At 36.6% G+C, this 15574-nt stretch overlaps 2 protein-coding genes across 5 annotated transcripts in view; both read left to right on the top strand.

Moving 5' to 3' along the window:
• Positions 1–15574, top strand: part of SLC38A1 (solute carrier family 38 member 1) — a 540785-nt gene that overhangs the window by 190233 nt on the left and 334978 nt on the right. The gene's annotated exons all lie outside the window — the stretch shown is intronic.
• The window catches only part of SCAF11 (SR-related CTD associated factor 11), a 54659-nt gene that overhangs the window by 20568 nt on the left and 18517 nt on the right, over positions 1–15574 (top strand). For 3 of the 4 annotated variants that reach the window (XM_081330172.1, XM_081330171.1, XM_081330174.1), the window contains 6 exons: positions 812–858; positions 5017–5123; positions 7308–7394; positions 8045–8136; positions 9672–12464; positions 13455–13798. In XM_081330172.1, the coding sequence (XP_081186298.1) occupies positions 812–858; positions 5017–5123; positions 7308–7394; positions 8045–8136; positions 9672–12464; positions 13455–13798 (3470 nt within the window). The remainder of the gene's footprint in view (positions 1–811; positions 859–5016; positions 5124–7307; positions 7395–8044; positions 8137–9671; positions 12465–13454; positions 13799–15574) is intronic. The other variant, XM_081330173.1, reaches the window with a different exon arrangement.

The following is a 15574-nucleotide window of genomic DNA, read 5'->3' as shown; positions in this document are numbered from 1 at the left end:
TATCTAATGATAAATTTTAAATGAATGGTCAAATATGTACCATAACATCATTTAATTTGTTGTTTAATTCCATTAAAATTAATTTGAGCTTTTATAGTTCAGCTATGCCTTGTAACATTAAAAAAATCAAAGCATGGAGGACAGTGTGTGCGCGTGTGTATATATAATATATATATAATTGTACAGATGCTATATGATTATGAATAATGTGTAAGATGTAGATAGAGAAAAGTTTTCATAATTTGATATTTGGGGAAAGTTTTTCTTTCATAATTTGACTGGTGCCATTCAATTAACTTTAATTATTGGAGGTTATAAAACAAATGGCTCTTCTTCAGATTCCATAGTTTACGTAATTACTCCAACTTTGTTGATTTTAAAAGAAATTTAAACAAATGTATGCCAAATATCTCTATATATAGCTAGCATTCACAATGGTAACATTTCTAGTATTGAAAAAGTATCCTCTTAATATCAGTTGCTGAGGAACTTGGATGTGAAGTTGTACATATGGACTTGCCATAGATACCTGCCTTGGTAATGTGGGAACAAGTTGTTGGATTAGGTTAGTTTTATATGGTATCCGGCAGAATTCTTATGGTTTTAAATGCTATGGCATTTAATGCTGTGTGATGAGGACATGAAAGTTTTCCTTGAAGAAACCTTTCCTTGCAATTGCTGCATTATTGAATTGCAGCTTCCTTGTTGAGTTAACAATACTTGCAACAGAATTTCTTTAAAATTTATTAGGATTGATTATATTTGCCTTAGGGCTTAAAAGTTGAATATTTTTTTTGTTTTAATTATAAAGATCCTTCAAACAAGGAAGAAGTTACAAATTCAGTGAAGAAAAATAAGGTTTGTTCATATTATATATTTAAAATAATGAAGATTTCAAATTATTTCATTTTAAAATCCTTCACTTTTAATATGTTCCTAGATAGGTTTTTCTTCTCCTTCATATGTTTGAGGAATTGCATGATTAGTTTTGTTGACATTTAAACTAATCACTGTGAAGTTAACTTATGGTACTTTTGAAAGAGTTCAGAAATCTTAACTTTGAAAAATGTGTTGCCCCATGGAGAGATGACCTGCAATCTAGGGATCATCCTTGGCTCACATTACCTGCTAGAAAGCAATAGCAAGCAGGACCTTTGGCCAGGTTAGGTTGGTACACTAATTATGCTATTATGTGGAACAGGAAACACTAAAAGTGATCACACATGTCCTTCATATCTCCCTTATGGATTTGTGTAATTTGCTTGATATCGGCAAGCCCATGGAGATCACTGAGTGGAGACCACTCAGAAGCTTCAAATGCTACAAAGACCATAGTCCATATGCTTACTGAAAATGCTTCTAGATAATCCCATTGCTGCAGGAACTGCACTGACACCAACATGTTTCTGACTGCACTTCAAGGTGCTTGTTTATTTATTATTTATTTATTAATTGAATTTATATACCGCCCTATTCCCGAAGGACTCAGGGCGGTTCACAGAGCAAGTTAAAAACAATACAAAAGAGAGAATAAAATAAAATTAAATCAATACAGCCCACAATTAAGATAACATTAAAAATTTAAATTTAATTTAATTTAATTTAATTATTTAATTTAATTTAATTTAATTTAATTATTTAATTTAATTTAATTATTTAATTTAATTTAATTTAATTTAATTTTTTATTTAATTTAATTATTTAATTTAATTTAATTTAATTAATATAATTTAAAATCCCTCACTCCAGGCCAGACAATTCAAACAACCAGGTTTTTAAGTCCCGGCAAAACGAGCGAAGGTCGGGGGCAGTCCGAAGCTCCATCGGCAGTTCGTTCCAAAGGGCAGGCGCACTCACAGAGAACGCCCTCCCCCTGGGAATCACCCGCTGGCAATCTCTAACCGGCGGAACCCTAAGGAGGCCCTCCCTGTGGGCGCGCACAGGACGATGGGAAGCTGATGCTGGCAGCAGGTGCTCCATAAGATAATCCGGACCCATGCCATTTAGGGCTTTATAGGTCATCACCAGCACCTTGAATCTCACCCAGAGGGCAACTGGAAGCCAATGCAGCTCGCGGAGAAGAGGTGTTACATGAGAGTATTGGGAAACTCCCATTACTACTCGCGCAGCTGCATTCTGCACCAGCTGAAGCCTCCGAGTGGTCCTCAAGGGCAGCCCCATGTAGAGAGCATTGCAGTAGTCTAACCGGGAGGTCACAAGCGCATGAGTGACTGTACGCAGGGCATCCCAGTCCAGATAGGGCCACAACTGGCGCACCAGGCGAACCTGGGCAAAAGCCCCCCTGGTCATGGCTCCTATATGATCTTCCAAACTGAGCCGTGAATCCAGGAGGACGGGGGGGTAACACCTCACCCCCCCAACATTAAAGATGGAGAAGAATGGTTCACTCGAGATGCCAGTACGCACAGCCACTCAGTCTTGGCAGGATTGAGTCGGAGCCTGTTTCTCCCCATCCAAACCCGAACCGCCTCCAGGCAACGGGACATCACGTTGAGGGCATCACTGAGTTGGATTGGGGTGGAAAGAATTAACAAATTATCAATTAACAAAATTTTCTGTGGCCTAGAGCCTAGATGTCATTGAGACACTCTTCTCTGTATTGATTCTGTTTGCTTAATCTGAGGCATAAAGTTAGCTGTTTTGGAAGGTTGTTGAAATTTGAGTGCTGTAGAATTCCTGGTGCTGATAATGTCTAATCATTAACTTAATAACTGGCAGTTCAGCAACCAATGTCATGTATCATTCTGTCATTAAAAAACTATTTGATAATATTGCAGTTTTATGCATGGTCAGAAATAAGCCCCATAAGTTCAGTGAAATCTTTTTCTTTGGTAACTTGAGATCTAGATGAACATATATCACAGAAGATCAGGATAATTCTGACATACAGTTTGACAGTGATGAAGAAAGAAATGAAATCTACAAAAATCAAGTTAAAGCAGTATCTTGAACTCACAGTCCAAGCCATTCAGCAAGTCCATGCCATTTTACCTTGAGAGGGCTTTTTGGTTAGTGAAAGAGGGATAGTTAAATCCAGATCTTAATCTGTAGCTTGCGTGTAGTTATTGTATAGGCCACAGCATCTTCCTGATAATGTTAATAATCTATAAAATTAATAATAAATGTTAGATCTATGCAGATGGTCAGTTACAAAAGGATAAATAATATTTCAGAAATATAATTCAAATTCTGAAATATTATTCAGAACTTTAAGAAAAGATTAAACTAACATTCATGAAATGAAATATGTATACATGTAACCAAGATTTAAAGCAACTGAAGAATTCAAGTTATGGGTTTTAGTACATTTAGTACATTTAAAAATACCTATATCTGTGATCACTATTTATCATCAGTGTGGTGTGATAGGTTTTTTTAAAAAAATCCATACTAATTGAAATTTATTTATTTATTTTATTTTTATTACATTTATATACCGCCCTTTCCCGAAGGACTCAGGGCGGTTTACAGGGTGATTAAAAACAAAAATACAAAAGTTAAAAACAGATTAAAAAAATTATATTCGTCCCTGCATAAGTAAAACCCCAGTTAAAATTAAAACTAAAAGTAAAATTAAAATTCTCAGCCTGGGCCAGAGAGCTCGAAGAGCCAGGTCTTCAGGTCCCAGCGGAATGAACGGAGGTCGGGGGCAGTCCTAAGCTCCACTGGCAGCTGGTTCCAAAGGGCAGGCGCACCCACTGAGAAGGCCCTATCCCTGGGTGTCGTCCGCCAGCAATCTCTTACCAGTGGCACCCTGAGAAGACCCTCCCTGTGGGAGCGCACTGGACGAAGGGAGCTTGATGCCGGCAGCAGGTGTTCCCTCAGATATCCCGGACCCAAGCCATTTAGGGCTTTATAGGTCATCACCAGCACCTTGAATCTCACCCGGAGGGCAACCGGGAGCCAATGCAGCTCGCAGAGTAGAGGTGTTACATGGGAGTATCGGGAAACCCCCATCACAACTCGCGCGGCCGCATTCTGCACCAGCTGAAGCCTCCGAGTGGTCCTCAAGGGCAGCCCCATGTAGAGAGCGTTGCAGTAGTCTAAACGGGAGGTTACGAGCGCATGAGTGACTATGCGTAGGGCATCTCGGTCCAGATAGGGTCGCAACTGGCGCACCAGGCGAACCTGGGCAAAAGCCCCCCTGGTCACAGCTCCTATATGGTCTTCAAAATTGAGTCGTGAATCCAGGAGGACGCCCAAGTTGCGAGCCCTATCAACGGGGGGTAACACCTCACCCCCATCGTTAGAGATGGAATAGTCTGGTTAACTAAATTATAAAGTATGTTTCAGCTCCTTGAATTTCCAAGTAGCACTTGCAGACCTAAATGTATAGGATATGTTGCATACCTTTTATGTGCAAAATGTGTGCTCTCTCATGCAGGTAGAGTATGTTGGGAATTGTCTATATATGGAGAACAATAGTATCTGGATGGTTTTACTCCTATTTAACATCTGCATGAAGCTGATGAGCAAGATTTAGTTGTGATTTTTAATACCTTTTGAAGTCAGGACCTGCAGCAATTTCTCTTCATGTTACTTGAATTGCCACCCATAAGGGGATACAGAAGTATGCCTTTTCAGTTACTGTTCCTTTCCTTTGATGTTTGAATGGCCTCCTCCTTCCTGGTTTTTGGTTATTCTATTAAGCCTTGACATGAGGTTATTGCAACTCTTCCTCTGCATGATGAGTTGTTATTTTGGTTTTGATAGTTCCGTTTCTGGTTTTTATCTGGTGAATTTGGATTTATGATTTTTAGTTCAATTGTTGATTATTTATCTGTGCTTGTTTTTAAACAAGGGTGCAGATTTGGGGAATTGTGTGCCACTCAGATTAGTTTGATTAGAGCAATTTATAAACAAATACACTTCCATGACTACAATATAAAGAAAATACTTTTCCATCTCAAGTTGGAAAGATTTATTTGTATGTATGTTAGATTTTGAGGGGGAAAACTATGATGGATGTCCAACATAAATAACTTTATTTTATAGCCTAAAAGACAGACCTGCTTGAACAGATTCTTCAAAAGTAACTGGTATAATAGATTTTCTTCTAATAGTAGTTTCTCTGATGTATCTCCTAATTATCAAAATGAAAGGTCAGTATAAATCTATTTTTTATCCAGAATTTTATAGTATTGTAAATACTAGTATAGTTTGTTTTTTTTTGCTTTTTTGGAGAATTTGTGTTACTAGCTTTCCTCCCAAACTGCCATATGTTATCATAGAGAGGTAATTAGAAAGCAAGCAATATAAAAAAATGTGGTTTCTGGAATTCTTTCCAACCCTTAATAATAGCTCCTCTTTGGATCACAAGAACAAATAGGAAGGGAATTTAGTTAGAAACATTCCAGATGACTGCCCAATTCCATTGGGAAAATGTGTTTGGTTTCTGCTTCCTCCCCACCCACCGCCCTCACACATACACACAGTTTTTGACCTAGCCTATTTTCAGGTTCAGTTTTTCTTTTGCCAGACAATTCTCCCTGTCAGATTTCTTCTGTTCAGTCTTTAGATAATTATCCTGTTTGCTGTCTAACATTCTGTTGGATTAAAAAAATAAACTTTGTATGTGGACTTTAATTTTAGAGTACATGATTTGGGTGCTTGGCAACTGATGCACGTTTATGCCATTTGCAGCATTTTCAGGTGACTGATCACCACTTGCAACCTTCACAGCTAACTTCCATCAATCAAAGTCAATAGGGAAACCAGTAGGAAGTCACAGGTTGTGGTTATGTGATGTGCTTAAGAGCACAAATGATTCACTTAATAGCTGCAGAAGAACTGACATTGGGTGATTAGGTGCAATCACATAATGTTTCACTTAACCACATTGTTTAGCAATGAAGTTGCCAATCCATGTGTGGTTGTTAAGTGAGAACTACCTGTAAATATAGGCTTGTGAAACCATAATAGGATTTTAGTAGACAGAACCAGTCAGTAAGAAGCTATAAGTAAGATATATTAAGATATGCATATAATAAGATATGCATATTCTCGATTAGGGGCAATAGCCAATTTTGGGCTGTAAGATATATTTAGTCCTACACAGCATGCACTCAAAAGTGGGCATCATTAGGAAAAGCTAATGATGGCATATGTAACTAGAGAGGAAAAAAATATAACATTCCTTTTAATCTTATGAAGAAATGAAATATTCTTTCTTCAGTAGTGCCTGGCCAGATTCTTCCAAAAGAGTCAGAAGAAGGACATTAAACTTATAATAAACAGTTACATGAATTACTCAACATTGTCTTTTAAACTTAGAAAAAGTATTCTAAACCAGAATATTTAACTTGTACATTCTAAACTTTTTAATGAAATAAGAATCTGAAAAAAATGAAGATATTATTTAAAAGATAAAATTGCAAATTTGTTACAAAATTTAATTTTATATAAAGTTCATCTGCAAACTTTTAAGTGCATGATACAGGTAATCTTCAATTAACAACTGTAATTGGGACTGGCAACTCCATCACTAACAGACATGGTTATAACGTGAAAAAGCACCAACTTACAGCAGCAGTTCTAGTTAAGCAAATCATGCACATGAAGATGACATCACATGACTACAACTTACAAGTTCCTGTTGGTTTCCCAATTGATTTTAATTGTTGAAAGCTGGCAGAGAAGATTGCAAATTGTGATCGTGTGATTGCAGGACTGTCATATTTAGAGGCAGTTACCAAAAGCCCAAATTATCTGCAATTTCAAGAACCAGCCATAAGTTTTCTCATTTAGCACCTTCATAACTTTGAATAGTTGCTGAACATGCAATGCAGTTCCTGAGCAAGAACTATCTGTATTTTTGATATTTTATTTTTAAATAATTGAAAGTTTCAGTGGACATAAGGATGACATGACCTTATGTACAGTGAACCTTAGTGCCCTGGTTTCCAAACTCTGCAAAGCCAGGCCCCCAGTGAACATCCAACAGCAGTGTATGCTATTTTAGTATTTAATAAGTAGAATGGTTCATTTGCTTCCCGAGTACATAGTTTGGGAACCCCTAGGAGGGCCATGAAAAAAATACTGAGGTACTTAAAATATTGTGAACTAGGAAAGTTTGAGAATCTCTACCTTAAAGTTACTTTTGTATATGGTTGGTACAAATAATACTCTCAACATATTGTTTGAGATTATTGACAAAGTAATACTGTAGGACCTCTTGAATTTTGATACGTGGTATTAAAATGCACATTAAAATGAAGTGCCTGTAATTATTTTAAATTATTTGAATTATAGTTTGAATTATTATCAAATGTTTCCAATTATTCCAGTATAGAGATCAACAAAATTGACACAATTATCAGACACAAGAGAAGAGAATTGGAGCTGTCTTGTTCTGTATTAGCAAGAGTGGCAAGGTAAAATTGATACCTGGTTAGAAACTTCTTATTAAAAAAGTTTGAGTTAGTAATAAATCTATAGCATCTGTAATATTTGGGTTTCTGAGTGCTTTAGAAATTTGGTTTTGATTAAGTATGATTCATTCCCCTCCCCCCAACCCCCCCCCCCATCCTTGGTTAACTATAATTAGAACTAATTTCAGAAGAAACAAACTTTTTTTGATTTCAAAAGAAGCAAGAATCATATGTGCATTTCTTCCATAAATGTACACACACTCTTTTTGTTCCTTTTCATTTTTCTTTTCATCCTCTGAATGAGGTCTGTGCTGTTTTGTTTTCTTTTTGGTTTATAACCATATATCACTCATTACCGAAGCAAGAGGAAATTACATGAATTGTATTCTATTTACATAGTGCTAGTTTTTAAGGACATTTCATAAACTCAATGTTAAGAGGTATTTTGGAGATTAGATGGTGATTGCTAAAGAATGCATAATTTATCAGAATATAAAATATAGGGGTTTCTTAATTTGGGGGAAGTGTTTCCCAAATGTGTTTACAGATACCAAAGTATTTGAAGCCAGCAAAAAATTTGACTACATAGCAAAGCTTTAAAGATTTTTTCCCCTTCATGTAATGCTTGCTTTTTGTGGATTCATTTTTTACAGAATTTCTTCCATATCTTCTGAAGCAGAAATAGCAACTTGTCTTGTTCTAGAAACAGTTTTTTCAATAAGTACTTCACCTTTGGAAAACTTTGGTAAATTATTTTTGTAAGTTTTATTTAGTTTATATAAAACAAAGATTCATTTTAAAAATTAAATCACCTTCACCTAATAGCTGTGCTGCCGAATTATAAAAATGTTTTGGCAGTATGTTGTAATGGTATATTTTGTATTTAAAAATAGCTTAAATGATTTTGCACGTGTGTGAACATTTTAATATGAAAAGTATTAGAATGAAAACTTAAGTAGATAGGACAGAACATGCAGCTTTGAATCTAGAGGATAATATTCTACTTTTTAAGAATAAAAACTTTGCAACTATACCATACATTTAGTACAATATTGATAGAGATAAATGTGTTTTCACATGTTTGAGGTTCTTTCCATGGGATTTGAGAATAAATGGCTGAATGAAAGAAACAGCTTTTGAAATTGGAGTTGAAAAGATAAGTATAACAAATAACTGGAAGGAGAATTTCCACCACAAGGATAAAAGGAGAATGCCATGGTTCCGACAGATGAAACTTCAAAGAACTTCGAGGCATTGTTTATCTTAAAGAATCTTTATTCAATTAGCATGGCATCGGCAGGTACATGGTCGAAGCCAAAATCTGAATTCTCCTCCCCTTAGCACATAGTATCAAACACAATTCCGTCCTCTAATTAACAGTCATAAATCACATTCTCCAATTAGTTTGAAATGCAGGTTTTCCCTCCTGTATTCTCCAATTAGTTTGAAATGCAGGTTTTCCCTCCTGTTCTCCAAACCGCCATTTCTTATCATCTCTTATTTCAAAAGCCCCTGCTTTCACACACTATTACAATATTGTTATGTCTAACTAACTCCCATCACATTCTTCCTCCTCCCCAGTATCATCTAATTCTAAAAGTAAAGCATAGGAAAGAAAGGCTGCATCTCCATATGTTGTCAAAGCAAGAACATCTGATCGAAATAGATTCTTGAGTGAATCAAATACAGTGTATTTGAAGAATCATGTAATTCCTGGGAGCAAGTTGTGGGTTTTTGCTGTTCTCGGATATTAGGAATACTCCTGACACAGTCCAAGACTTTGTCATAAATGTGCAAAGTACTTAGCATTAGCTGCTCAGATAGATTTATACTAAATGAGTACAGACCTTCTATACAATTACATTCGTGATTGATTTATACTGTGGTGGTGCAGCAGTTAGAATGCAGTATTTCAGGCTAACTACTGACTGCCAGCAAGGTTGACCCATCCTTCCGAGGTCAGTAAAATGAGGACCCAGATTGTTGGGGCAATATACTGACTCTGAACCGCTCAAAGAGAGCTGTAAAGCAGTATGGAGCAGTATATGCTGGCTATTGCTATTGCTACACTTAAGAGAGGAGCTCAAAGGATAGGAGTTAGCATCAGCTAAACTGAATTTGTTGACTCTACATTAAACTGTAACATAATTTTTCTAAAAAATGACAAACTTACGGCGATAAAATAATTGAATCTGTTCTCACTGAATAATTTTTTGGTATTTCTAAAGTAATAACTGTTTTTACCCTGTCACAACAGAGTGTTTTTATTTTAAATATTAGGATCTTCTAAATCAGTACATGTTGTTACATGTGTCCATGAAGGAGAAGAAAAAAAACAGACTTCCGGTACTACTGGCACAAGAGGAACAAAAAAGAAGGTTTCAGATACTACTCCCAGAAGACGATCTGCCCGAAATATTAAAACAGAAACTTCATATCAGTCTCAGAGCTCACCAAAATCCAGTAACTCTGGATATGAGGCCAGTGGTGATGGTAGCTCATTTGTGAATGTTTCTTTTACAGAATTGGAGAAATTGACCCCCAAACGGAAAGCTAAAAGAAATGTTAAACAGCAGGAACTTTTGACTAAAAAGAAACTAAGAAGTTCTGGGCGTTATGGAAAAACATCTAGTGATATAGATTTTGATGAACCTGATGAGACAGAGATAACCTTGCTATTAGACAGAGGCAATTTAGCAGACAGTGAAAATAGCACCTTTGACCTTACTCACAAAAATGATGTTGACACTGATTCTTCTAATGGTTTAGAAAACTCTTATGTAGCATATAAGAAGGAACCTAAGGAACACTGCTGTGAAGGGCAAAATAAGTTGGATGTCTTAGAAACTGGTTCCTATGTTCAAGATCCTCCTTCACTTGCCTTAGGAAAAGCTCCTGGTTTTTGTGTTGAGGATCCTTCTTTGCTCACTTTAGAGGGAAACACTGAAAAATATGAAGAAAAAGTTGATATTGAAACTGAAAATAAGTTACATTATAAAAATGCTGAGCAAGATCAGCATTTAAATATTTCTGGAGAACAATTGTGCGATGATAATATTACATTTATTCATCAGTCTCCAGAACTAAGTACCCCCACCATTGAATTGCCAGCAAAATTGGAATCTCTGGCAGTAACACATCAAATAATAGAAAGTCCAGAGAAAGAATTGGGGAAAACAGAATGCATGTTAATAGTAGGAGATATTTCAGCTGTTTCTAGACATGAATTGCTAGGAGGAACAGAATCTATGGCAGTAGCAGATAAATTATTGACTGGTACTAGAAATGAATTCCAGGAAAAACTAGAATCTGAAGTAATAGCAAATAAATCAGTGTCTTGTCATACAAATGAATTAAGAAAAGCAGAATCTTCAGCTATAGATGGAATACTGGAGAAACCTATAACTCAGTTCGCAGAAGAAATAGTCAAGGAGCCACTAGATAATATCTCAAATGAAATACCATTGCATTCTTTAGGTGTGGAAGATGTTGAAATTGAAGAAAAAGTACCAAATATATATGTAAGCAATGAATATCTAAATAATACTGATTTATTAATAAATATTTCCTCAGAAAATAAACTTAATCTATCTTTTGGAAATGATAAAGCAGAAACTGAAACTAATACATCACCCAAAATATGTACTGAAGATATTAAACAGTTTAACAAAAGTGACAGTGAGATAGTATCTATAGAATGTGACTCATTTAATACTGATCAGAATGCATCTCAGTTTGACCATCCATTAGCAAATGATAATATAGAGCAGAAAGCAAATTTCTTACAAAATGATAGTAAACATTCTGTATCATTTTCAAATCCTGATAAGAAAGAAGCAAAAGAAAGTTTCATGGATAAAAAGACACGAACCAGAAGATCACGGTTTCATTCTCCATCAACCACTTGGTCCCCATCCAAGCGAGAAGGGAAAAGATCTCAATCCCCATCTCCCAACAGGGAAATTGTGGGGCAAGGTAGAACGTCTCGATCTCCCAAAAGGGATATTTTCAAAGAAAGTCAGAGATCTTTATCCAAATCTCCTAAAAGAGATCCTGTAATATCTCCATCCAGTTCTCCCAGAACAGATAACCTGAAAGAAGAGAAACAGTCACTGCTAAGTTCTCCCAAAAAAGATCATTTAAGAGAAGGAAGGGATTCTCCAACCAACTCTCCAAAAAAGGATTCTATCAAAGATGGAATAAGTTCTTGGACGCGAGCTAAGGAATGTCCTCCACGGCACAAATGTAGGTCTCCCAGTAGTGACAGAGCTAATGATAAAAATGAATTTAGAAGAGATAATGAAAGAGGGAGAAGTAGGAGGAGATGGTCACAGTCACGATCAAGATCTCGATCCAGGTCCAGATCTAGGCCAAGAAGTAAAGGACCTTCATTCCCTAGAAATGAGAGGGATGGCTATTCACCACCTCGATGGAAGGAAAGATGGATGAATGATAATTGGAGAAGCCCCAGAGGAAGTGATAGATATAAAAGAAATGAACAGCAGAAACAAACAGACTGTATGAAAAGTGAAAGAGATAGTGTAAATAAAGAGGCAGATATGCAGAGTTCTTCTGATCAATACAGAAAGGATTATCCAGACTGGGTGATGGAAAGAATAAATTCAGTTCCAGAAACAAGGAATAGAGAACGAGAGAATTTTAAAAATCAACAATGGGAAGAAAATAGGCACAATGATTCAGGGGCTTCACGGAGTGGAAATTATGGATCTGGTTGGAATTCAAATCGTGGCAGAGGCAGCCGTGGCAGGGGTGCTTTCACATATGGAGAGCAGGCTGAAAGTCGCTGGCAAAATAGGAAAACCCACTCAAGGAATGCAAATAGTTCTGGCAATGAAACTTCTAGATTTCCAGAACATCACTCATACAAACATAAAGCAGAACAAGATTTCACTTTTGATACACCTGCTGATAGATCTGGGTGGACATCTGCATCAAGTTGGGCTGTAAGAAAGACTTTACCAGCTGATGTACAGAATTACTATTCAAGAAGAGGCAGAAATTCTTCAAGCCCACAGTCTACATGGGCAAAAGAAGAAGTAGCATCTGAGCAAGGTACTTATTTCTCCTATGCCTCTTAACTCTTGGGTGGAAATCCACATGTAGTCCCCAAGTCCCGTTTTTACAAACACCTATTTGTAAGTATACACATATATTGTTGATATTTGGTGTAAAAGCTGGGTTTTTTAAATTTAATTACCTTTTGTGATGCAACGGAACTGTCAAGTCCCTAAGATACTTAATTTCCAGTTGAGTCTAAGCTGCCTAACCTCCTGCCCCAAACTAGTTTTGATTCTTAGAGTTTCAATGTGTATATTCAAATACCAGCTTTAAAAACCTTGATAGCCATGTATTATAACCCTTTGTATATGCATAAAATTTGAATGAATCTTGATTAAATGAGACTGATTTTAACCGATCCTGGATTTGTCCCATGCAAAACAAAGTGAATCTGAATTATTGATTGAAGCTTAATACAGGTAGTCCTTGGTTAATGACTGCACTGTGTAGCAACCATTCAGACTTACAAAAGTGTTCAAAAAGTAGCTGTACAACCAATCCTTGAAGTTATGACCTTTGCAGCATCCCCGCCGTCACATAATCACCATTTGCAAGCTTCACAGCCTACTTCCAACAAGGAAAGTCAATGGAGAAAGTAGCAGTAAAATCGAAGTCATGGCCATGTGATGTTGCACTTAATGATCACAGTGGAACTGATACTATACGGTTGTCATGATCATGTGATGTTTCACTTAATGATTGCATTGCAAGGTGATAGAATAACTCAAGTGAAGTTATTAAGTGAGGACTATCTGTAAGTGATTTGGTGTGGAATCTCCAATAAATCCCATGAAAAATATTTCACCATAATGTGTTAAAGCACTTGATATATTGGCAGTAATTTTAATAGTATATGGGGAGTGTGAGTGAAAGAGACAGATCAGATATAAGTTTCTGTTCATGGTTACCACTTTGCTTTTTGGGAGGGGAGGGATAATGGTTTTGTATACCGGCTTTTTAAAAATGTATGTTCCTCTCTGATAGATCCAAACTTCAAAGACCAAGCCAGCCAACAAAGTGATGGTTCTCAGCTACCAGTAAATGTGTTGCAACCTCAGATGAATGTAATGACACCAGTAAACACACAGCATCAGCCAATGAGTATCTTCCCGTATACAATGGGTGTTCCTACTCCTATTATGAACATTCAACACAATCCATTTAATCTTCCTCCACCAGTACCCATGCATCTTCATTCAGGACTGCCTCTTGTCCAGGTAGCGGCTTCATCCAGTGTGTCTCAGGGACCACCACCACCACCACCACCACCACCTCCATCCCAGCAAATTAAATTCATTGCTTCCCAACTTGATGGACAGCAGTTGCAGGTACCTATTTTAGTAGTTTAAAAAACCTCCAAACTCTTAATACGTGTAGAAGTAGGTACCTTGTTTTTAATGCTAAATATTTGTTTGTATATATGGTGATTATATTATGAATGCTCAAGTTTATTCATTTGGAAACTCATTGAAAAATATTTGCTTATATTCTAAGATACTTGAGCTCTGGATAAACAAACATACATATGTATGTAAGTTGATTTGTTTGCATATACACATGGGCATCAATTTCTGGAGATGTATTTTAATAAGCAATTATTTTTAGTATATCTTCCTATTGTGGAGCCAAGACGGGTGTTTCTGAGTCTGAAGTTAAGGATTCATATAATGTCAAATACATGATTCCCAGGACTACATCAGATACATGGGTCCTCCAAGATAAATTCATTTCATACCTAGCTAACCAAGCACCAATTATTATTGAAGGCCATAAATTGCTTCCTTAATATGTAGATGAACACACAACATGAAAAGTTTTCAGGCTCATACTCTGTATTCTTCATTCTTCCTGAGAAGAACAAAGATAGATGTGTCATCTTTCATCTGAAGCAGGTGAACATTTAAGAATTGAAAGTTCCAGATGGAAACCCTGAAATCCATTGTGGAACATATCCAGAAAAAGGATGTTAGTCTCACTAAACTTAGAGGAGTTAATCTTTGGGCCACATTTTGCATTCCAGTTCACCCAACAAGCAAAGTTCTTGAGATTCAAATATGAGGGTGCTGATTGCTAATATATTCCATTTGGCCTGTCTCTATGCACAAATATAATGGTAACCACCATAGCCCCTTGCTGGCCCTTATATATATTATCCCTGTATGTTGATCCAATTCAACATATGGAGGAAGGATGTCTGAATCGTGATGCATATCCCTGACAATTTGGAGTTTCTGTTCAATAAAGACACATCCTGTAGGGTACAACTTACAATACCTGTCTATAGGTCGGAACACAAAGGCCTGTTCTGCCAGAGAAGAGGAAACAAGCAACTAATCACATAAATTCTACAGATTACCCAATCTTGACTTGCTATCTTCCAAGGCTAGATGATCACCTAAATAATTTTAATACTATAGCCAGAATTCCAATTACAGCCTCTGCAGTGAATGTTTCTCTCCTTTCTGAAGCTAATAGCCCATAGACCCTACAGATGAGAGATGATTGCATCAAAAGTGATAGGAGTGGTGACTTTTGAAAGACCCTACTGGGAATAGGAACCCTTGAACACCAGGTTTACTGTAAAACCAATCTCAGATAGATTGTTTGGCCAGTTTGCTCAGGGATCTTGAGCAGCAGAAGCTACAGCATAAACTTTGTTGAGTGAAGCAGCATGACTAGCTTTGAGCAACTTTCAGGCTCTTCCCAAAAAAAGTATTATTCCTCTAACAGGCAATGTAATAAACATTGGCGTTTACATTGCCTATTGGGCAACTGATAAAGGAAGCAACTAGTCTATCGACTGGAGAAAATCTGTAGGAAATCTTCAGTATAGTGGCAAATGTGGTTCAGTAATGAATATCTGAACTCGAATGAATGGAGCTTTAATTTCAGTGTATTCAATCAAATCATTTTGATATTAAGGAGGCTAGATTAATCTCTGAATTGCAAGGTGGGGTACTTCCTCTCATGTTTCCCAACACAAGGAGCAAAATATTCAGTACTAGTTGGCCCAAAGACTGGGTTTTATTCTTTCCCATATTTACTAATTCCCAGACTCCTATAACTAATGAGAGAATTGGCCTTAATGACAAGTTCAGTATATC

Source organism: Vipera berus, assembly GCF_964194415.1.
Source record: "Vipera berus genome assembly, chromosome: 6".
Taxonomy (NCBI): Eukaryota; Metazoa; Chordata; class Lepidosauria; order Squamata; family Viperidae; genus Vipera; species Vipera berus.
The sequence above is the reverse complement of the archived record's forward strand: the minus strand, read 5'-3'. Positions and strand labels throughout refer to the sequence as shown.